General features: G+C 48.4%; 1 protein-coding gene across 1 annotated transcript in view; it reads left to right on the forward strand.

Moving 5' to 3' along the window:
- KCND3 (potassium voltage-gated channel subfamily D member 3) overlaps positions 1-24,723 on the forward strand; it is a 231,949-nt gene that overhangs the window by 190,994 nt on the left and 16,232 nt on the right. The window contains exon 3 of the mRNA XM_070367502.1: positions 22,197-22,359. Within this exon, the coding sequence (XP_070223603.1) occupies positions 22,197-22,359 (163 nt within the window). The remainder of the gene's footprint in view (positions 1-22,196; positions 22,360-24,723) is intronic.

Here is a 24,723-nt window from a genome sequence, read left to right on the forward strand (position 1 = left end):
ATAACCCAGGGTTCTTTAGCCTGTTTTCTGAGCACCTTCTATATCCCAGGTACAGTTAGAGCTGTCTGGGTCAAGGCAGCCAAAAATACATTGGCTTCTATATTTGTATAGTGTTACCTGGTTTTGTCCAAGTTCCTTGACATCTCCTTTTGACCCTCACCATACGCTGCCAGTGGAACAATGTATATAAAACACACGCCTGGAATGCAGCACACTGTTGTCCCACTCCACAAGCGTGAATCCTCTTTTTCTCCTGTGTCCAAATAGCACACGGGTCACCAAACTTACTGAGCAAAGGAGGAAACGTAAAGCACAGATTGCTGAAATTCACAGGGCAGTGAGAGCCAGGACCCCTCCCCCATGAATCGTGCTGTCCAGATGCCCTCTCCCCTTACTCGACAGTTTTATACAGATAAAATCTGTTTAAATTGACTGTTGATTGTGGTGTTGGGAAGGTGCGCATCAGCCTGCCTGAGGCCCACGTAGGTGTAGGCTGGAGGGAGAGCACAGGCTGAGACCAATTATTTTAGCCCCGTCATTAGCTTGCCTGCTCTTACAGCTGCCACAGCCCTTCACAGCAAAGTCCCCAATTTGTTATACCCCAGGGAGAGCCCCTGTTCTTTGTACACATATATACACACACACACACACACAAAAAAAAAAAAAAACCAGACACAGTCTGGAAAAGATATGGCCAAGTTTTACTCTTATTTTAAGTCACTCAGTGGAGTGTTCCTTTGTCTTTTCTGTTATTAAAGCCTTGGGCTGACAGCTGCAAACCAGCTCACGGGGTCCTGGAGGGTTACCCCAACCTCGCCCTTCACAGAGATGTCTGCAGGAAACATTGGATTTGCTGTTAGCTCTGGGGATGGAAAGAGGCATTCTCCACCTTCATGGGTACAGCTAATTGGCTGTAGATCATTATGGAGAAGAGAAGGGACAGTTCTCAGACACCTGCCTTCTCTCCAGCCAGGAAGGATGCTGCGAGAGAAATTCAGGGTCTGTCAGCCTGTGCCTGATGTGGATGGCTGGATACAGCCTTCGGGCAAAGTGGGTGGATGGAGCCCCAGAGCACAGTTCCTTTCTCTGCCCCATGGGTCTCAGGGCAACGGGAACTGCTTCCTTTCAAGGTGTTTGGTCTCAGCATGAGGGGCCTGCTCTCCCCCAGCAAGGTGAAGTCCATTCTGGACAGAGAACAGGAAGAGACAGTCACTGAGTCCAGGCACCCAACCCAGCCCTGAATCAGAAAAGGGAAATAAAAGCTAGAGGGGGAAACAAAAGACACCACTCACCCGGTTTATTCAAGACAGAGCCACAAATCAATTCAGGAGGTCCCTCCTGTGCTGACCTCCCAGTTATCTTCTGCTCCATGATCAGGGGCAGAGAGGCAGGCAAGAACCAGAGCAGCTCATCCATCCTCGATCTCAGTAATATCCTGTCCACACTGGGTAATGCTGGACCAGGAAGTGGCTTCTTGCTTGAAATTTCCGGTGCTGCCTTTGGAACCCAGGAGGGGCTTGGGAAAGCATTTTGGCCCGACCAGATACCAGTCAGTGAATACAGAGACCCAGAAAGCAGGCCGCACACAGCAGCTCACCATCGAGTGCCTGCATCTCCCCAGGGCCCATGAGCAACCCAAGTGCAGGGTGGGGGCCTTATCGTGATCATCTTTGTGCTTCCGGCACGCAGCCCAGTGCCTGACACACAAAGACCATCGATCATCGTTGTTTTTCGGGGTTTTGTTTATTGGGGGATAGTTGCTTCACAACGTTGGGCTAGTTTCTGCTGTACAATGAAGCAAATCAGCCATATGTATACATATAACCCCTCCCTAGATGGAATTTTCCATCTAGGTCACCATGGAGCATCAATTAGAGTTCCCCGCGCTATACAGCAGGCTCTCACTGGTTATCTATTCCATGCGTAGCAGTGTATGCATGGAATCCCAATCCCCCAATTCATCCCACTTCCCCTTTCCCGTTTTGGTGTCCATACGTTTGATCTCTATGTCTGTGTCTCGTTTCTGCTTTGCAAGTAGGTTCATCTGTATCATTTTTTTTTTAATTCCACATATATGTGTTAATATATGATATTTCTTTTTCTGACTTACTTCAGAGACATAAGTCAATTACATCTCTAAGTCCATTACATCTCTACAAATGAGCCAATTTCATTCCTTTTAGTGGCTGAGTAATACTCCATTTTGTAGTACGTATCATATCTTCTTTATCCATTCATCGATGGACATTGAGTTTGCTTCTATGTCCTGGCTATTGTAAATAGTGCTGCAATGAACACTGGGGTTCAGTGTCTTTTTTGGGAGAATATGATTTTCTAGTGGGATTGCTGGGTCATATGGTAGTTCTATTTTTAGTTTTTTAAGGAACCTTCATACTATTCTCCATAGTGGCTGGACCAATTCATATTCTGATCAACAGTGTAGGAAGGTTCCCCTTTCTCCACACTCTCTTCAGCATTTATTGTTTGCAGACTTTTTGATCTTAGCCATCTGACCAGTGTGAGGTGATCCCTCCCTCATTATAGTTTTGATTTGCATTTCTCAATAATAATTCATGATGCTGAACATCTTTCATGTCCCTCTTGGTCATCTGTACGTCTTCCTTGGAGAAATATCCGGTTAGGTCTTCTGCCCATTTTTTGATCGGGTTGTTTGTTTTTTTGATATTGAGCTGTTTTTATATTTTGGAGATGAATCCCTTGTCAGTTGCCTCCTTTGCAAATATTTTCTCCCATTCTGAGGGTTGTCTTTTCATCTTGTTTATGGTCTCCTTTGCTGTGCAAAAGCTTTTAAATTTAATTAGGTCCCATTTGTTTATTTTTGTTTTTATTTTCATTACTCTGGGAGGTGGATCAAAAAAGATCTTGCTGTGATTTATGTCAAAGAGTGTTCTGATTATGTTTTCCTCTAAAAGTTTATAGTGTCCAGTCTTACATTTAGGTCTTTATTTTGAGTTTACTTTTGTGTATGGTGTTAGGAGTGTTCTAATTTCATTCTTTGACATGTAGCAGTTTTCCCAGCACCATTGTATTGAAGAGCCTGTCTTTTCTCCATTGTATATTTTTATGTGGCCACTTGCATGGATTTGTCTCTGGGCTTTCTATCCCATGTCATTGATCTATATTTCTGTTTTTGTGCCAGTACCATTCTATCTTGATTACTGTAGCAATATTGTTCTAACTGAGACATGGGCCCTTACTCTTGGAGAACCCTTGAGCAAATGAGGAGGTCAGTGCATGTGCGTGCAAAACACACACACACCAGAGGAAGTGTGACACAGTTTGTTCTAACTCTAGGAAGATAATTTTCTGCTGTTGAAACAGAAGATTGAGGCCAGGGCATTGGATGCTGTAGTCCCCTTGGGCTTTTTACTAATCAAAGCACATTTCTCCTCAGCACCTACCCAAGGCACGTCCCAGGCCTCCCACACGCAGGCCCCTGCGTGGCTTCTGCACCAACCTCCCTCAGACCCAACACAGCCAAGTCCCCAAAGCCCTCTCTTCTCTTTCTCTCCCAGAGCCTTTCCAGTCCTGCTTCCTTATGTCACAGCCTGTTGAGGGGGAGACAGGCCACTGGCCCTGGTGTGCTTATATCCTTGAGGCCAGGAGTCTGAGGTAGCCCAGACGAGGGTGGGTTTATTCAAGGCGTCTCTCTCCCTGTTGCTCCCATGAAAGGCAGACATGAAGGGGTTATCTCAGGCTTCTGCCAGAGACCCAGGAATGCTACCAGTCCAGGGCCACCTTCCTCTGAATTCCTTAGCCCAAATTCAAGGCTGCATATCCATAAGACAGAATGTTTACTTCCAATTCATTTTTACCTTGAGCGTGAGGCCCCTCAGGACCCCACCTCTGAGAGAGGTAGAGAGTACTTACTCATGCCTCCCACGCTGGGGATGGGGTGGGGACTGCAGAAACTGGGGCTCCTTTGTGTCACTGTTGCTTCTAGATTAATTTATTCTCCAAAAGCAAGGGTGTGCTGGGCTATACCTGTCTGAACTCTCACTTCATCAGAGACTGTGGCCCAGTGATTCCTCATCACATTGGTACCTCTTTGGAGATCCTAAGAAAATGTTTGTTGTGTTTCATCCAGCTTTTTATTTGTCCTCAGCAGAAGGGTTTACTCAAATCAATTAGCTTTCCATTACTGCAAGTAGATGTCCTTATCTCATTTGTCCTTACAGTGATTCAGTGAGGTGAGTAGATATGGATATTCCCCTTTTATAGATGAGAAAGTGAGAGCTAGAAACTTTGCCCAAATCAGTGGTTCCCAAGTGGAGGATGCGAGGGTTGAATCAAGACTGTCCCAAGTCCACAGCCCATAGTTTTCCCACCCTACCATGCTTAGGAATGGGAAGAGGAACAGGAAAGCTGTTTGAAGCGTCCGTGAAAGGCACATGCAAGAAATCAGAGGAAACTGGGAGAGCTGGGCAGTGAGTATCACAAGCAGAGGTATCTGCAAAGCAGACCTTCAGTGTCAAAAGAATAACTCTCAGGACTTCCCTGGTGCCCCAGAGGTTAAGAATCTGCCTGTCAATGCAGGGGACACACGTGGTCAGGGAAGATCCACTTGCCCTGAAGCAATTAAGCCCACGCACCACAACTACTGAGTCTGCGCTCTAGAGTCCGCGCACTGCAATCAGCCACCGCAATGAGTATCCCCCACTCGCCACAACTAGAGAAAGCCTGTGCACAGCAACAAAGACCCAGCACAGCCAGAAAATACATAAATAAAAAAATGTTTTAAAGTCCTCAGATGGAAAGGGCAAGCCGGGCTGAGCAGGTGCCCTCTGCTGGAGCGGGAGTCCCTGTTGAGACAGATGTGCTCCCTTGAGTGGCCCTGCTCCAGGGGACACAGATGCTCCCCACTGGAGCTGGAATGTACCGAGAGCAGGTGAGTGTCCCAGCAGCTGGGAGCCCCCTGTTGAAGCAGATGATCCCCGAGACTGCCGCTCGTGGAAGGACCTGGGAGCTAGGCCAGCCCAGGGCTCTCAGACTCCGCCTGACCTGACGGGACCTACACAGCACTTGCTAACTCCCATTCCTCTCTCTTCTTGTCCTGCCCTCCTTGTCCTCTTCCTGCCACCAGGAAGTCACTCAGCAGCCTCTCTAGAACACCTTGGTTCGGGATCTCTGAGTTTATGAAAACATAAACACATTCTGTAATTACGTTCCCTCCCCCACAAGCCAGTTGCTGCCTCTCTGCAGCACAAGGGAATTTTCTCCTGTCACTTTCCCCAAGCCAAGCCAACAGCAGGCTCGAGCCGTCCACCTCCCTGCCCTCCTAACTCTGACCTTGCTCTCAAGTCAAGTCTGCTTTTTCCCTAAAGTTTAGGGTCTCTGCCAAACGAGGCTGCAGGTGAGAGGGGAGAGATTTATGCCCCTCCAGGACTTTCTTTTTGCACTTGACAATATTTCTAAATTTGATTTTCATGCCATCCGCACAGGAGGCTCATGAACACACACAGGTGTGTGTCCTCTGGCTGTGCCGGGGCTCAGTGGGGTCCCACCAGCTGGGAGCCGGTGAGGGTGGGCTGGGAAGGGGTGGGGGGAACCGAGCCTGGTGCTGGGTGCGCACCCAGGTCATGGCCCTGGAAGACGTGCTCCTGCAGTCTCCCCAGGTGTCACCTCACCAGTGGACTGAGGCTGAAACGCAAGCCTTCTCTTCTTGCAGATTTTCTAACTGTTTTTCTCCCTGTTGGGGTTGATGTTTCACCAAGATTAATAGTCGATTGAGTCATTTTTAAAGGGACCCTTTGATGAAGAAACAGCACATCAATAAGCCCTGCCTGACAGCTTAGGCCACCCTCTCCTCATGCCACCGGTTCTGCTTTGTAGCCAAGAAGCCCTCTGCCCTCAGTTGGATATACCATCCTCTGCGGCAAGCTTACCCGCCAGCAGCTGTGCACGGAGCCCTGGAAGGACCAAGGCTGGGGAAGGAGCACAGGGAGGTAGCTGAGAAGCCTAGAGACCTGGGCCTGAACTTCTGGGCCCAGCATTCCCCCCTCGCTGAGAGGTCGTGGTCAAGAGTACAGGCTCTGGAGGCGGACGGCCTGGGCTCAAACACTTGCTGTATTGATTATTACCTGTGTGATTTGGGGATTATTTCTCAACCTCTCTGAGCGGTTAGTTTCCTAATCTGCAAAATGGGGATAACCATAGACCCTGTCTCCTGGGGTTGTTGGAAGAATTAAATAGACGAAGATTTGAAAATTACTTGGACCAGTACCGGGCACACGCTAAGCGTCCACACATTAGAACAAGTTATATTACATCACCTTCCCTTGGAGCAGCCGTTGTGTCTCCCGAGGGGGCTGACAGCGTCGTGGAGGCCATGTGGAGCCGTGGGACTGACCTGACGTGTTCCCTTCCCAGCACGCTGCACCAACAGGGAGCCCACAGCTCTGGAGGTTAATTGAAGAAGAGAGGGCAGAAATGTTATAAAGGAGAGTCCAGAGTACAGGGGCTCCATTATTGTGTAATGTGTGTGGTCATGTGGGAATTTGGGAGGAGCCTGGGAGACGGGTCCTGCCAGCCCTGTAGCAACCCCAAGCCCACCTGCCTTCCTCCATTCAGATTTAACTGAATTAGATAGTAACAAGAAGAGTGGGCTGCTAGTGCTGAAGGAAGGCTCTGATTAACTAGGAAACGGGGGCGCTCTTGACCAGAGCATCACCTATAACCTTGGCAAAAGCCAGAGAGTATCTGGGATGGGTGAGGTGGAGAAGGAGTGAAATGCCATGGACATGGGGATGGGAAAGAAGGTCTCAGTCCACAGTCAAGGACCAGGCAGCTCCCTCCAAAGAGTATTTATTTAATGCTTTCCCATATGTTCCAGCCCTTAAGCTCCATGGTGGTGGTGATTTAGTTGCTTAGTCGTGTCTGACTCTTTGCAACCCCATGGACTGTAGCTCACCAGCCTCCTCTGTCCATGGGATTCTCCAGGCAAGATTACTGGAGTAGGTTGCCATTTCCTTCTCCAGGGCATCTTCCCAACCTAGGGATCAAACCCTGGTATCCTGCATTGCATGCAGATTCTTTACCAACTGAGTCATCAAGGAAGCTCCGCAGGAGGATATAAAATAGCAAAATAGCCCTGCCCTCAAGGAACAAGAATCTGGTTGGCAGCAGGAGCCTCACACAAAAGAAACAAAATTAAATAAACAACAAGGGATTTTGCAGGACTGGTTGTCATAGGTGAAAAATGAGCAGTGGCTTCAGGTAACTCTGAAAGTGAGGGGTTTGGAGTAGACGGTTCTTTTTAAATTATTTGTCTCCACCCCCACCCCCAGCTTTTTATTATGGATAATTTGAAGCATTTACACAAAGGAGAGCATGGTAAATGAAACTTCATGCCACTACCTACCTGGCTCTATCTTGCTTCTCCTCACTCGGTCTTTTTTCCTGGAGTATTTTAAAGCACTTTCCAGATATGTGTCATTTCACCCATAAATATTTCAGTATGCGTGAAACAGATGGTTTTTAAGGTTTCTCCCATCTCTGACCTGGTGTGAGTGTATGTGTGCTGGCGAATGTCAGAATGGTTCTCTGAAGGGGCGAGGGGAAAGTGATATGTCTATTTGGGGTCTGTTTGTATGTGGGAAATGCTATTTTACACACACACCCCACCAGCTGCCCTGAGTACCACCTCTAATCATTTCAAAACTATCGTGACTGATGCTAGCAGATCTCAGCCCGGAAAAGGCTGGTTTGGAACGGCTTGGACACGAGGATCCAAAAGAGGCAGAGACTGAAAGAGAATCAGCTAAATGGCCATTTCTTCATAAAATGTGTCAGGAACCCTACGCCCTGGCAGCCACTGTGCTCACTCTCACTGAAGGAGCAGAGGCAACCCAGGCAGGTGAGGCCTCTGCTGTCACCAGCTTATATGGGGACATGGGGCTAGAAGCAGAGAGCAAACGGGCCAGGGTGTGCCGTGGGGATGCTGTTCAAGGGTGTCACACACCAGAAGCCTCTCATAGACATGACGGTAAGACAGAGAGAGAGAGACAGAGTGAGGCAAAGGCCCAGAGACCAGAGATTGAGTCCAGAGGGCCCAGGCTCCCCGCCGGGCAGGTTTCACGGGCCACCTTGCTGAGGGCGTCCTCACTATTCCCTTCCCCAGTCAGGTTTCCAGGGTGGCAGGGGGCTGAGGGGGTGCCGTCAGATGAGGCAGAGTCCAGCCTGTGGCTCATTTCCACCTTCCAAAGCAAAACACATACTTCAAGGTGGGTGATCAAGGATCAGTGAATGCACTGAACTGAACCAAACCCAGAAGCTCTGAGCCTGGAGCTGGCAGCATGTAAAATGTGGAAGAATGCTTCTGGGTTTTCTATAGCTCAGTGGAAATGTAAATTAGCCTCAAGCCATGGAGCAGGATTTCAAGCACCTCAGATGAGGTGTCTTGAGGACCCAAGAATTTAGTCCTGGTACAGGCTCGAGGGGAAAGTTGCCTTAGAAATGACTGAATTTGACTCAGATGGCAAAGAATCTGCCTGCAATGAAGGAGACCTGCGTTCGATCTCTGGGTCAGGAAGATCCCCTGGAGGAGGAAATGGCTACCCACTCCAGTATTCTGGTCTGGAGAATCCCGTGGTGGACAGGGGAGCCTGGAGGGCTACTGTCCATAGGGTTGCAAAAAGTCGGACATGACTGAGCGACTAACACACACCACACACACACACACACACACACACACAGGTTCAAGGTGAAAGTTGCCCTAGAAATGATGACTGAATTTAGTCCACGACCCCCAAAAGTACCTTTGAACAGTCCACCACGTGTCCACCAGGCAGAAGTACTATGCTAACACAGAAGGAAAACCCGATCTACGAGATGGTGATGTCAGGTTGGTGAGACACCAGCTGTGTGTGTCCAGATGCTGCCAGGCCTGCTCTCATGGAGTTTCCCATCTAATGAGCAGAAAGATGTGTGGTTCAGATGAGGCTTAATGGGAGACAATGTCTCCTGGTCTTCAGAGGGTGGGGATGGGTGAAAAGGTGAAGGGAGAACACCCAAGATGAAAGAAGGTGCTATTAGACAGTACAGGGTAGCGGGGAGGAGGGCCAGATAAGACTTGGGAAGGGCAGTTGAAATAGAATAGATTTACCCAATGGGTCACAGAGGGCAGAGTGCTATGATGAGTAGGGAAGCCTGGTGATGGTTATACAGGGGCAAGTGGCTAAATCACTCAGCACCTCAATCTGACCTGGCCTGGGGCTTAAATTTCCCTCAGTCCTGCAGTCCCCAATCCTCCCCGGTCACTACCCCTGCCACCATGCCAGATGGAGCTATAGGGGAAAGAATCAGAGGTCTGCTGGCAGAGACGAGACTGGGCCTTCAGGGACTTCCCTAGTCCAGTGGTTAAGTCTGTGTTTCCACTGCAGGGGACGCAGGTTCCATCCCTGGTCAGGGAAGACAAGATCCCATATGCTGTCCTAAAAACAAACCAAAAAAGACTGGACCTTCAGAGAAGTTCTGCACAATCGCAGATACTCTACGCTCGAGCATTTGTCTGCTTTGGGACTTCCCCAGCGGTCTGGTGGTTAGGACTCCATGCTTCCACTGCAGGAGGCACAGGTTCAAACCCTGGTTGGGGAACTAAGATTCCCACCTACTGCCTGGTGCAGGCCCCCAAAAATAATTTGTCTGCTTCACCAAGTACCCACCACAGCTTCTTTATCCTGGCATGTCATCCCCTCTGTGGACTTTGACCTGAGCGCTTACCCTCTTTAGGAGGGCCAGCTGGAGTCTGACTCAGCCACACCCCCACCTCTCCGGTGCTCTTTGTTACCCCGCTTTCTCCCAAGGTCAGCCCAACTTTCTGCCGTACTAGCCCACCCCGGTGCCAACCAAAGGTTTATTGTGCTAGGGCTCCCCTTTGTGGGGGAGAACCACAGTCCAGGGTGGCAGAAGGCTGAGAAACTGCCCCAGGGAGAAAGGCTGTTGGATGGCCATGTGGAGAAAGAGAAGCAGATGGCATGAGCCTGTGGGACAGGGTCTCTGAGGGAGCACCGTGGTTTGACCAGATGCATGTGCTGCTCTTTCTTATCAACCTCTGCTCCCAAGGGTGCAGAGGGGGTAAATGGGGACGAGTCTCTGGGGCGCTGAGACCAGGGAGGATGGATGAGCAAGGCCTAATTTCCAGGAGAACATGCCTGTCAAGATTGGGACTGGAACTCTGGCCATGCCGACATGACTCCTGGCCCACAGGCACCCCGAGTCAGGGCATGGGCCCCCTCTAAGTCTGACAAGGCTCGTCCCAGGCCTGGGTTCAGTCAGGGTGGGGTGGGGCCTCAGCCCTCAGCTTCTTCCTTCCAAAGAGTAAATGCCCTTGCAGCACATACTCAGAGAAAGCCCACTCCCAGTTCAGGGAACCACTGACTGGGGATTTAGGAAATGCCACAAGAAATAACCAAATCCAATTTTCATTTGAATATTTTCCCATTGACAGGAGACCTATAGTGAATGTGATTATATCTCCTTCCCTGGTTTTTATACAAAGGTGGCTGGCACCATTCCCATCTGGTGATAACACCGGTTTGCTGTCTGCTTATCCTGTGTATTCTCATCTGAGTTAGTGTGTCTTTCCTGGGAGCTGTGTGAGCAAAATGGATTGTGTCTGTACAGGAACCAAGCCTCACTCAGCACCATGATAGACCACAGCGATCGCCTCTTGTGGTGACGAGGCTGCTGCCAGCCTCTCCTTGGTCTTTACTGTCCAGGAATAGACCGGGGTACAAGGGCCTTTTGACCAAGTGACAGCATGAAGGTCTTCGAGGATAAGCTTGAGGAGAGGAGGTCTACTCCAGAAGCTGAGCCCATCAGGGACAACCAGTTGGATTAAGGCACTGTGTTCAGACATAGTTAATTTTAGCATTTCGCTTTTTCACTTCTCGAAGCTCCATTTGGTTCTTTCTCATATCTGTCATTTCTGATAGTGTTCTATTGTAGTTCATCTTTGTGATTCCATCCTTTATTTTGAAAAAAAGTCATTTCCATGTGTAACGCTTCTGCATTTATCAATTCCAGTATCTGAAGTTTTTGGGGTGGGAGGGAGGGGGCTAAATCTATGGGGTTTTTCTCCTCCTTTGACTCTCACTCATGGTTGTTTGCTTCCTTATGATTTTTTTTTTAACACAAACTCATATTTACGTGATCTTAATCTGCAGGAATCCTAAAGGCCTGGATTAAAGAAGCTTTTCTCAGGACAGGATTTAAATTTGGTTTGCCCGTAAGCCAGCTAGTTCTACCATTTGGGGGAGCACTTCAGCCCACGTGCAGGGCTGGGTTCACTTGAACACTCTGAGTTCCCTCTGTCACTGGCCCAAGGCTCGGTTTCCCGGTGGCGGGTCACTGATCGCCAGGTCTTATTGGCACACGTCCTCAGAGCATCAGTGCTCCTCCCTCTGCCACTGCACCCTCCTCCCAGCTGTGATTTTCCCTTTTGTTTTGATCCTTTCTACTGGGGGTAAAATACATTTCCCCGGCTTCAAGTGAACTCAGCAATGCATCAAAAGTGTATTTTATCCAGGATTTAGAGATTTTGCAGCCAAAGGGCTCCCTGAGGTCAGCGGTTCTATTACTAATCTGTTCATAGCCCATCCACCCATTCAATAGATATGTGCTCACCATGTGCTGGGCATGTTTACAAGTACTGAGGGAGCAGCCGCCACCCTCCTGGAGCTTGCAATCTGATTCCAGAAGGATCAAGTCCAGGAGTCCCCGACAGTCCATGGAATACACACCAGAGGGGTTGTTTTACCTCTTATTCACTCTTATGTGTTGAGTCCCTACTGTGCATCACACAACATGCCAGGCACCAGGGATGCAGAGAGAGATGTGCTCAGAGGACACTTATGCCAATGGCAAAAGCAGCCATCTTAAGAGGTTTATTAAGGAAGGCGTAAAGGTGCAGTGACTGGTCTGAGTCTGGTTCTGCCACCACTTTCTAGTTCTGACAGGTCTGTGATCCCCGGAGAGACGATGGTTTAGAGCAGCGGTTCTCTAAACTTGGTCCTGGATCACCAGCATGAGTGTCAGTTAGGAGCTTGCTTAGAATATAGATTCTCAGGTCATATTCTACACTTACAGAATCAGAAGTGTGAGGCTGGGACCCAGCTGTCTATGTTTTAACGAGCCTTGTACGCAATTCCAATGCACACTGAAGTTTGAGAAGGCTGACTTAGAAGAACAACTTTGTCACCCCAGCGCAATTGCTGTTGAGGTGGTAAGACAAGGAGGTTATCACCACAGCCTCCGCAGTGGTCAGGAGCCTGCAGCCGTGACTGGCCATGACCCTGCAGGGCAGACCCATCACAGCAAGGCCTGGAGAGGTCACACACACCCCTTTCCTGGGATTCTTTGCTGGCAGAACCCAGAAATACCTCCCTCGGCACCCGAGAGTGTCCCAGCAGGGTTCTGGGCTCACACCACCTTGAAAGTGTCTCCATTTTCTTGAAGTTATTTTTTCATGTGAACTAGCCAAGTCCTTTGACTTACCTCTCTTCTCCTGCAATAGGCATAGTAAGGAAGAGGGTGGTCTGCAGTCAGACCAGCCCGATTTGGAATACTGGCTTGGATTGGCTGATGATCCTTTCAGCATGTTAACTTAATCTCTCTGAGCTCCAGTTTCCTCATCTCAAAAAGGAGTCTAATTATACTTTATAAGGTTGTTATGAAGATTGAATGGCACATATTGATGCTAAGTAAAACTAAACTGTTACTGAAGCCCGCTGCTCCAAGCCTCAGCCCTCCTCTCTGCATCCACACCCCCACCCCACTTCCCCGAGGTCTTCAGAGGAACCTCAAGGTTCCAAAATGCCAGCCCATCCTTTTGGCTCTGGGCTTGCTGCTGGGGCTCACTTGGCAGGTGAGCCCAGGAGAGTGCTGAGCCGTAGGGTCATAATCAGAGAGGTGGTGGTTTTATTCTGGGGGAGGAGGGACACGTGGTTGGAAGGAGGAGTAATATGGGGCTTTCATGTCATTTCCCAAGTCCCCCTCCTCAAGAATCGGTGGCACAGGGCATGGTATGGTTAGGCCCATGCCCTGGATCTGGTCACCTCTAAAGTCCCACCCTTACTCTTCAACTGGACCGCTGCCTGCCGTGTTGACTCCTCAAGGACTGCGAATTTGGGCTGTAGTAACTTGTAGTGGTGGGGGGTGGGGGGGAAAAGTGGGAGGGGAGAGGCTTGATCCATGTCCCGGTTCTGCAACCGGCTAGCTAAATGCGTACGTGCGTGCTAAGTTGCTTCAGTCATGTCCGACTCTTCGACCCCATGGACTGTAGCCCACCAGGCTCCTCAGTCCATGGGACTCTCCAGGCAAGAATACTGGAGTGGGATTTCCATGCCCTCTTCCAGGGGATCTTCCCAACCCAGGGATGGCACCCAGGCCTCTTAAGTCTCTTGCATTGGCAGGCGGGTTCTTTACCACTGTGTGTTTTCTGTTGCTTCAGTCATGTCCGACTCTTTGCAACCCTATAGACTAGCCCACCGGCTCCTCTGTCCATGGGATTCTCTAGGCAAGAATACTGGAGTGGGTTGCCGTGCCTTCCTCCAGAGGATCTTCCCAACTGAGGGGTCGAACCCGCACCTCTTAGATCTTCTGCATTGGCAGGCAGATTCTTTATCACTAGCACCACCTGGGAAGCCCCTGGCTAAATGACTACCAGCATATTACTTCATCACTCTGTGCCTCGGTTTCCTCATCTATAAAATGAGAGTGATCGTTGCATCTATTGCTTAGGGCTGCTGGGAGGAACAAATGAGATCATGGATTTGCAGGACCTGACATGATTTAAGAGCCAAATAAAAAAGTTACAGCTGTCCTGCTCCACAGGCAGGGATTTGGACTTGAAAAGAGGCTGACCAGATGTTTGTCAAGGGGAGAGCTTATCAGCCAGGCTGTGTCATTCGTGTCTTCCAGGGTTGCCTGCCAGTGTCCTTCACCTCCGGACAGGGAGGCAGCCCCAGGGGTATAAGTGCCTGGAACTCACACTGGAGCCCACCCTGCTCTATCCCCTGTCCTCAGCCTGACTCCAGCCCCCAGGACAGCTTTCATCCCCCATCTGCACCCAGCACAGGTGAACAGAGGCAGAAGCCAAGTTCAGGGTCATCCTGGTGGAGAAGGTAGGTGTAGCAGTGGGTGTTACTGTGAGGTGGAGACTTCCTCCGGCAGAAACTCATCAAGGATGTGCCTCCTCAACTGAGCTCCCCGCGGCCGGGATGGGCAGTGGCCTGGCCTCCAGGAAAGAACAGACTCCCCACAAGATGGGCAGCCTTGCCCCTACCTGAGAGGAAGGCAGAATCAGACAGGGGAGCTTGGCTTGCACTTATCTCTCGGCTCCTGGAGGAGGAAATGAAGGCAGCAATTAATTGTACAAGGCGGGTGGTTTGCGCAGCTTAAGTTCAGATAAAAAGTTTAATTATCCCTAAGCCCTAATACAAATTAATTAGCCTTCCATATTAGGAGGGTAAGCTTCCCTGCTCTTGCCACAGCCCAGACATCACTGTGGATTACCGAGGATGTACTGGGGGGGAAGCAGCAAGCCCAGAGCCCCACCAGCTCAGTGGCAGACCGCTGGCTCCACCTTGGCCCCAGCTGAAGGCTGTGTGAGGGTCCTAAGTCTGGGGTGAGCACCACAGCACCCCCTGTATCTGATGTGTCCCCTCCAGGAGAAGCTTTTCTTGTCCCTTTTTTTTCTCCACCCTCAGAGCCAGGGTGGGGGGTGGAGGAGGGGAGTCCTTATTTGCCTGAAAGACAGAAAGAAAATAAGGCTATGGCTTAGAAAAATTTTTTCTAGGCCACGACATTTTCTGTTTTTTTCTTTCTTCACCCTTTCCTTCCTCGAAATTCCACAGAGAAAATAGGCCATCATGGCCATAAGGACTTAGAGAATCACTATCAGCTCCAGCACCTCAGTGTTCCTGCCCAGGGGGCCCCAGGAGGGTCTGCAGGCGGGACAAAGGCCACTGCCCATCAGGATCATTACAGTCCTAATAGCTGTTACATAATGAGTGTTTACTATGTAACAGGAATTTCATCTTTGCAACCATATTGCAAGGAATGTTTTCTTCATTAACTCACACATTCGATCAACATTTATTGAAGTGATTTGAGCAAGGGAATGACACACTTAGATCTGCATTTTAAGACTATAGTTCTTTGTGAATTAAAGGAGAACAAAGCTTAAGTGAGGTGTCTGATTAAGGGGCTTTCACAGAAGTTCAGTCTAGAAACCACAGTGGCCTGGACCCAGGGTTTATTTAATAAATGTTTATAAAGTTGTTAATATGTGCCAGAATCGAGCCTTTTACAAATGGTAACTCATCTAATCCCTCACAACAGCCCTGTGAAGTAGGTACTATTATATTATCAGTCCCAGGAAACAAGATAAAGTAATTTGCACAAAATTCACCCAGCTCACAAGTGGTAGAACCAGGACTTGCCCCAGATAGGCTGCTGCTCAGAGTCTACACTTTTAACCACCATGCGATGCCACTACCTCTGAGGGAGCAGAGATGGCTGAGAAGCGGGTAGGCTCCAGCTGACTCTTCAGAGCTTCTCCCGCCACCACCCCCTCCCCCTCAACAGCCTCATCCGCTCCCCTGGAGAAGCAGGATCTGACGGACAGAGCAGGACAATGTATACAGACCAGCCTGGGTTTTAACCCAGGCAGTCTTGCCTCTGACTACCTGAAGACCTTGAACAGTTCACTGTCCTCTCATCTCTAAGGAGGGTTAACCTTACTTGGTGGGGCTTTCGTGTGATCCAGTGATGCCAAAGTTCCTAATATATGCCCCAGAACACTGTTCCCTCTCATCTTTCCATTCTCCATCCCTACTTCTTGAAGCCAAACCATCCCATTTCTTTGATTGTTTCCCCTATGAATTCCAGAAAATTTATCATCTCTCCCTCTCCTTTCTGGACATGACCCAGTTAATCAATGCCCTATAGAATATGTACTGCCCAGAACTCCACACAGCAGCCGAGAAGCAGTCTGCACCAAGGAGCAGAAACCGAGCACCCACTCCTTTTTTGTGGTCAATGCATTCCCTTCAGTCCAGCTCAAGGCAGCATTGGGTCTTTAGCCGCTGTGTTTATATTGGTGGCTGTGTTAAAGTCAATTCCCTCAGTGATTTTTAACTTGGATGGCTTTTAAGCTGCTCTCTCTCATCAGCTATACAAGTCATTGATTATTTGAACCAAAATGCTGGTGTTGTCATTTATCTTTGTTGAAATTAATCTGGATGATTTCACCCATGATTACAATCTGCTAAAAATCCTTTTGACTCCTAAAGACCTCAATTCATAGTAGTGCTGTCATTTAGAAATTCGAATAGCTTGATTAAAAATAATCAACCCTGGTAGCTCAGCTGGTAAAGAATCCACCTGCAAAGCAGGAGACCCTTGTTCAATTCCTGGGTCAGGAAGATTCGCTGGAGAAGAGATCAGCTACCCACTCCAGTGTTCTTGGGCTTCCCTAGTGGCTCAGCTGGTAAAGAATCCTCCTGCAATACAGGAGACCTGGGTTCGATCACTGAGTTGGGAAGATCCCCTGGAGAAGGGACCGGCTTACCCACTCCAGTTTTCTGGCCTGGAGAATCCCATGGACTGAATCCATGGGGTCACAAAGAGTCGAACACGACTGGGTGACTTTTCACTTTCACTTTCATAGCCACATCATCACCAGCATCATCATCATTGTCATTGTCTCAGGATCCAAATGGAAGAAGGTTAAACAAAAGCAATAATTTGCTGGTGTGCAGAGTCAAAAGAAGGCTTGCACAACTTAACTACAGGAAAGGCAAAAGTAAAGCTGATCCTCTCCAAGAATTAGAACAGGAACTCAGACCTCCACCAGATTTCCCTTTTCATCTCTCATCCCTTTCAACTGTCAGCCTGCTTCATTTCTAACTACAATCTGGTTTTTCCCCATGGCAGAAAGCATATATACATACACACCACATACACACAGAAAGCAGCCAATAACTCCAGAGCTTTTTAAGTTGAGTTTCAACTTCTTTGAAAGAGATTGATCTAGTCTCAAGGGTAAAAATCCAGGGGAGGGAAAAAGTTGACCAACACCATCAGCCAACAGTATAAATGCCAATCAAACTCACAGTGAGAGACTAAAACAAGGGTTACCATGTGATCCTGCAATTTCACTCCTGGGCATGTATCTGGAGAAAACGCTAATTCAAAAAGATGCACACACTCCAGTGTCCATAGCAGAACTATTCACAATAGCCAAGTCATGGAAGCAACCTAAGTGTCCATTGATAGATGAATGGGTAAAGAAGATGTGGTGTGTATATATATATATAATGAAATATATATATATATTCAGTCATAAAAATGAATGAATAATGTCACTGGCAGCAACACAGATGGACCTAGAGATCAACATAGTAAGTGAAGTAAGTCAAACAAAGACAAATATCATGTAATACCACTTATATGTGGAATCTAAAAAATGATACAAAAGAATTTATTAATAAAACAGAAATAGACTCCCAGACATGGAAAGCAAACTTATGGTTAATAGAGAAGATAGTGGAGGGTGAAGAGGAAAAGACAAATTAGGAGTTTGGGATTAACATATACATACTACTATGCATAAAATAGATTTAAAAAACAAGGACCTACTGCATAATACAGAGAACTACATTCAATATTTTGTAATATCCTATAAGAGAAAAGAATCTGAAAAGAAATATGTATGTTTTATATACACACACACACACACACACATAATTGAATCATTTTGTTATACATCTGAAACTAATACAACATTGTAAATTAACTATACTTGAACTATGTGAGTGAAGTGAAGTCGATTAGTCGTGTCTGACTCTTCGTGACCCCATGGACGGTAGCCTACCAGGCTCCACGGTCCATGGGATTTTCCAGGCAAGAATACTGGAGTGGGCTGCCATTTCCTTCTCCAGGGGATCTTCCCAACCCAGGGATTGAACCTGGGTCTCCTGCATTGCAGACAAGATGCTTTACTGTCTGAGCCACTAGGGAAGCCCAACCTTAACTATACCTCATTGTAAATTAACTTTACCATTTTAAAAAATGGGTAAAAAAGGAAAAAACCATGAGATACCACATCACACCCACTAGGGCAGCTAGAATCAAAAGACAAAGGGTAACAAGTATTGGTGAAGATATGGAGAAATTGGAACACTGATTTATTGGTAGTGGGGATGTAAAATGGTACAATTCCTCCAACTGCTAAACATAAAACCACATGTCCAAAATAAGGAAATCCATGGAGGCAAAAAGTAGATTAGTGGTTGCCTAGGGCTGAAGGGCAATGGCACCCCACTCCAGTACTCTTGCCTGGAAAATCCCATGGATGGAGGAGCCTGCTAGGCTGCAGTCCATGGGATCGCTAAGAGTCGGACATGACTGACTTCACTTTCACTTTTCACTTTCATGCATTGGAGAAGGAAATGGCAACCCACTCCAGTGTTCCTGCCTGGAGTATCCCAGGGACAGTGGAGCCCGATGGGCTGCCGTCTATGGGGTCGCACAGAGTCGGACACGACTGAAGCGACTTAGCAGCAGCAGCAGCAGGGCTTAAGGGTGGAGTGTGGAATGATTACTGCAAGATGAGTACTAAGTTTCTATTAGAGGTGTTGAAAATGCTCTAAAAAGCTTCCCAGTGGAAGCAGGGATATTGGGGAAGGCTTGTAATAATATAGCAGCTCCTCTGAGACCCTGTTCTTCTGAACAGAGTTTATGTCATAATGGGGAGGGGAAGGGTTCAGTTCCTAGGAGTGAGTAAGATATTAGCAGATGAAATATTGGATGCCCTCCGCACTGGCTATTCATAGAGAATTTACATTTACCCAGATAAAGCATCGAGGGCTTCTTCTGAATTATCTCATTAATTTTCACAACAACCTTGTAAGTTAGGTTTATAAAACCCATTTATATTGGTAGAGGCTCAGGTTACGTAACTTCCCAAAGGACATTTAACTATTTAGGAAGTAACATTTGGCTCTAGTTCAACCCCAGATCTGAAGCCAGTTTCCTCTCTCAATCATTAGGCCACACTGCCTCCTTCTGGCCTGAAATGAATTGGTAAAAAATTCTGGAATGCACCAAAGGAGACCTGAATTTAGATCCCATCTTCATTTCATTTGCTTATTACTCTCTCACTGAAGGACACCCTTCTAACATGAAAATCAGGAACTTCCTTTGTTGTCCTGGGACCGTTGTTGGTCATCTTTGAGAAGGGCCGGAAGACTCAAGATGGTTGCTTAGTGCCTGTTAGCCACGCTGCTGTCCCCTCCCCATGCCTCCAGCTCGCCCAGTGTGTAGAGAACTGGGCAGGAACACACCTTGCTGCAGTCACGATGCAGTACGTCTGTAGCCGGTTAACCCTCTCCAAACAGGAGATAAGGGTCATCTGGCAAGATATGTGCTTAGTGAACCAATGCAGCTTATTTTCCAAGTGCTCGAAAGCTGTCTGCTTAATAATCCACTCTCAAATTCTGCCAGCAATTGGTTGACAGAATCCATGGATGCCAAGCCTGCTGGTCTGTGGTTCCTTAGACCTCCTTTCCCCTTCTTTAAAGATACTGATACTTTAGCCTCCTGGTATTTCTCTGCAACATCATGATTTCTCAGCCACCATGAGCAGTGGTTCTATAACACCATCTGCACATTCCTCCTGTCTCCTGGGTTAGGATCCAGGTGGGCCTGTGATGGGAATCCACTGAAGACAGCTGGCCACTTGCCTGCTCTCCTCTCCCCTGCTTCAAGCTCTGGATACTTTTTTCCACATTTGTCCCTGCCTTCCCAAGATAAAGCAGGTTCTTCTTCATGGAGAAGGCAGAAAGTGCATGGGAGTTGCATTGGTCAGCTTTCTCTCTATCGTCTGTTTCCAGCAGACCATCTGCCCAGCAGATGAGTAACTTTCCTTCCAGTGGCGAAAACAACCTCCCTGTTGTTCTTAGCACTTTTCACAACCTCAATCACTGAAATGTAGCCTTCTTGACACTGTTCTTACAAACTCCTACCATGCCTCATTTTCACCCATGGTCACGTACCCAATGTCCACCTTTCAATCATGTTATCTAAGAATTTCTTCATCACTTGGATGGTTAGAACTTGGAACAATCAGCTCATCAGCAACAGAGACCATGGTTTTTAGAATGCCTAAGTAAAAGTAAAAGTACTTACTGTTTGTAGAGCTGTACACGTCACAGTGGGGCTTCCCAGGTGGCCCAGTGGTTAGGAATCTGCCTACCATGCAGGAGACGTGTGTTCAATCTCTGAGTCAGGAAGATCCCCTGGAGAAGGAACTGGCAACCTATTCCGATATTCTTGCCTGGGAAATGCTATGGACAGAGGAGCCTGCCAGGCTACAGTCTATGGGGTCACAAAAGAGTCAGACATGACTCACCAACTAAACAACAACAAAAAATACAATAGAATTATGTCACAATAGAATTATGACCTAGGTTAGTTATTATCTTCATTTTTGAGACAAGGAAACTGAGGCCCATAGTCACATTCCCCCAAGGTCACCCTGTGATTTCAGGTGGAGCTAGGGGAGTCTTATCAGAGCCAGGATCTGGACCGCTTCACTGGAAGCCACTCCTGAGCATCTTGGCAGAGAAGGCAAACCTAGCATCAGTGCTTCCAAAGGAGCTCTCAGTGGTGTGACTGAGACAGCTTGAGCGGGAACAAAGGGCCTCGACACTGAAGAAGAAGGAAGAAGGGTGTTGAGAAGCTTAAATGTGGTCATTCATCCAAGTATGTGTCAACCATGGCACACCTTTGACCAAGCCCTTAGGGTTAGGGGTGAGAACTTCACAGTTCTGCAATGGCTCCCCCATCGCCTTCCACAGTCTTTCTGGACCCCAGGACACCTGGGTCCTTCAGGACAAGTGACTTGGAGCCTCACAATTTCAGTAGCAACAATTCCAGGTCACCCTAAGGCTGTTTCTGCTTCGGACACCCAGAGGGCACAGAGGTGGGGAGAGGTTGTAGTTCTGGCTTTGGCCAAAGGAGTTGTCACAGTTCTTTACTTAACGTGGCCTTTAAATGATCTCAATAAAGAAGAGGCTAAACACTTAACTGCAGCTGAGCATATCTTATTGATTGGAGGAGAAGGCTCTGGCCTGTTTGCCTGGGGCTGAGCAGGAGCCAGGCCAAGCCGGTCCCAGGGGGTGGCTGCCAAGGTGTGAAGTACTTAGGAGAGTTTCTCTGAGCTCTGAGAGGGGCTGGCACTGTCCCAAAGTGGCTTCACAGTTTAAGGGGCTGAGTTTTGGAACTCATAGACCCCTTTAAGACAGTGGGATGAGGTGAAAAGAGGAGAAAGCAGGAGGTGTGGGTTTTGCTCCCAGCTGTACCCAAACACGAGCAATCCACTTCATGCCTCTGAGCCTTGATTCCTGCATCTGTCCAGTGATGATCGGGGTTCCAAGTTCACAGGGTTCGTGGAGCTTCTGTGAGTCAAATGTGTAAATGTGCTTTGTAAATTATAAGTTTTCACATAAATAGAAGGCGGTTTACTCTTTGTTATTTTTATTACCATAAGAGAAATCGTGTTGTTCTGCTTGAAGCTTGTCCATGGCTCCTCTTTGCACTTGGGATGGACCCCGCATGGTCGACCCTGCCTGGCCCCCACCTGCTGCTTCAGTCTCCTTTTGTAGAACTCCCCACCTGCCCTGTGTGCCGGTCCTGATGGCCCTTTCACTGTTTCTAGGACAGGGCAAGCCCCTTCCTGCCTCAGGGCCTCCGTCCAGTCTGTTCCCTCTGCCTGGTACGCTCTGCCCCAAGTGTGTGGCACGACTGGATTCTTTACCTTCAGGTCTTAGCTTAAATGTTACCTCCTCAGGGAGGCCTTTCTGACCACTCTCCCTCAACCCTGAACTGCACTATCTCTATTCTCTCCCTGGAAAGAGCCAGAAGTTACAATATTTTTATATATTCACTTAAGTGTTATGGTCTTCCCCTGGAAGGAGGCTGGCTCTGTGAACATAAGGACCTTGTCTGTTTTGTTCACTCGCAGAGGGTATCATAGTACCTGACACATAGCAGGCACCTAAAGAACTGTCCGATGAATGAATGAATAAATGGGTGAATAATTAGCAGGGGAGCCTGATTGTTTCCCAAATGGCCCCTCCTCCTTACACCTGCTTGTCTTCGTCTTGCAGATATGGAGACATGGTGCCCAAGACGATTGCAGGAAAGATCTTCGGTTCCATCTGCTCGCTGAGCGGTGTCCTCGTCATTGCCCTGCCGGTCCCTGTGATCGTTTCCAACTTCAGCCGGATTTACCACCAGAATCAGAGAGCAGATAAACGCAGGGCACAGAAGGTAAGCCTCAGACCTGGCAGGGGGTAGGCCACACCGAGAGGGTGCCCTTGGCCTTGTGTCTCTGTCACACTGAGCTCCTGGGAGAATCCCTGTACAGATGGCCTCTGGCTTTGGAAGGTAAGCAACCCTAGGTGCCTTCCCACCTACCAGTGTCCTGCACGCCAACCACGGTCAGCTGCGCAAGGCCGCAAACTCTCAATTACCCACAAGCCAATGTTCTCCTTGTGAATATTCTGTGCAGTTTCCTTGGGCCCTGTCCACCCCTCCTAGACCACAGCTACTAACACTGGGCAGTGCCTGGGCTCCTCCCTTCCACAGCCAAGAGCTTGCTGGGGAGCATAATCGCTTTTCAGTACCCTGTAATAGCCTATACCAAACAGAGTGACAAAAATAAATTTGCTAAAAAGAAAAATGAATACTCTGAAAGGAGAACATTCTGAGGCCATTGAGTTCAGGGACAAATTGCACAGCGGGCTTTAGTCACCTCAGGGTATTGTAGGATAGGGCATAGAACTGCCCTTGACAGTCGGGAGACTAAGCATGGGTCCTGGAAAGGTTTCCAGAGATGTCCAGTGAGCACGCCTTAGGGAGGCCGGGCAGGGCGAACAGGATGAGGAAAAATGCCTGAAGGTTTTGCTGCCCAGAGAGAAGCTTCCTTTCCTGACGGGCCTCCACGTCACCCTCTGAGCCAGTTCACCTGCGTTTTTGGCTGGTGAAGGTTCTTGGACCCAGGGAGCAGTTTTTCCTTTCTCTTCTGATCTAGGCTGAAATACTCCCCCTTCAGCAGCATCTCAACCTCCAGGAGGGTACTATCAAAGCCTTTCTGGATACAATGGAACAGGGGGACTTGAAAGAGTCGCTTAGGGAGGTCTGAAACATTATGTCCTTATTGTATTCTTTCTTTATTCATCCATTCCACACATGTTTACTGAGCACCTACTATGTTCCAGGCCCCATGCTGTGCAGCTGGGTTACTTCCTCACCATGTGAGCCTCTCTCCTGGCCTTGCTTTTGCAGAGATAACTCCCCAGTGGCAGAGCTTCCTTGACATATCAGAGGGATCCAGAATTTCAGAACACGTCTGTGTATGCTGACTGAAACGAAGTCTCAAAGTTCATGAAAGTTAGCTCTGAAATGTATAATAATTTGCATACAAAAATACTTAATGGGGGTTTCCCTGGTGTCTCACTGGTCAAGAATCTACATGTAATGCAGGAGACCCACGTTTGACCTCTGGGTTGGGAAGATCCACTGGAGAAGGAGATGACAATCCAGGCAACCCACTCCAGTATTCTTGCCTGGGAAAATCCCATGGACAAAGGGGTCTGGCAGGCTATAGTCTATGAGATAGCAAGAGTTAGACACAACTTAGCGACTAAACCACCACCATACTTGATAATATATATCACATAGTTATGTAATAAATCCAGTTTGTCCCCACTTCCAACATCTCCCCTTTTGTGTGCCCTGGTGGTCATCTCCTTGCCCTACTGTCTCCCTCTGCCTGTGGAGTAACATACTTTGACTTGTCCTGACTGGGGTCTGTGATGTTGTCAGCCTGCCTTGGGTTGATCTGCAGTCCTCTCCATCCCTTCCAGCACCAGTTTCTACCTCTTTACTCAAGGTCAGGGCTTCCCCATCCCCATCCCCTGCGAGCCAGCCCCAAAATAGAAGTCTTATCTCTTTCCCCATTCAAGTCAGCTGGCAAGTGTGAAACAATATCTACATTCATTATGCTGTCCTTAAAAAGGGGGCAGGAAGAAACTGGGATCTCCTTTCCAAATCAAAGAGCCTAAAGCCCTGAAGCGGAGAAGGCAATGGCAATCCACTCCTGTACTCTTGCCTGGAAAATCCCACGGACAGAGGAGCCTGGTAGGCTGCAGTCCATAGGATTGCTAAGAGTCAGACACGACTGAGCAACTTCACTTTCACTTTTCACTTCCATGCATTGGAGAAGGAAATGGCAACCCACTCCAGTGTTCTTGCCTGGAGAATCCCAGGGACAGGGGAGCCTTGTGGGTTGCCGTCTAAGGGGTCGCACAGAGTCGGACACGACTGAAGCGACTTAGCAGCAGCAGCAGCAAAGCCCTGAAGGGCCAGGGGTCCTATAGCAATGGCAACCCCATCCCCCACTGCCTACCATACCCTCCAGGGCTGACACAGGGTTTTTGAAGAGCAGTAAAGGTTCCTGGAATCCTCAGCTCTCACATCAGCCCACAGCAGCCCTACTCCAGCAGGGCTTCACCCGCCCCTTCACTCCCTTCCCTTCTGTGCTCATGCCCTTACCTGCTTCTTAGAGCATCACGTCCGCTGTCATTTTGCCCCCTGCAAAGAATGCTGTGGGAGCCATTTCTCCACACAACT

Source organism: Bos mutus, chromosome 3 (assembly GCF_027580195.1).
Source record: "Bos mutus isolate GX-2022 chromosome 3, NWIPB_WYAK_1.1, whole genome shotgun sequence".
Classification (NCBI taxonomy): domain Eukaryota; kingdom Metazoa; phylum Chordata; class Mammalia; order Artiodactyla; family Bovidae; genus Bos; species Bos mutus.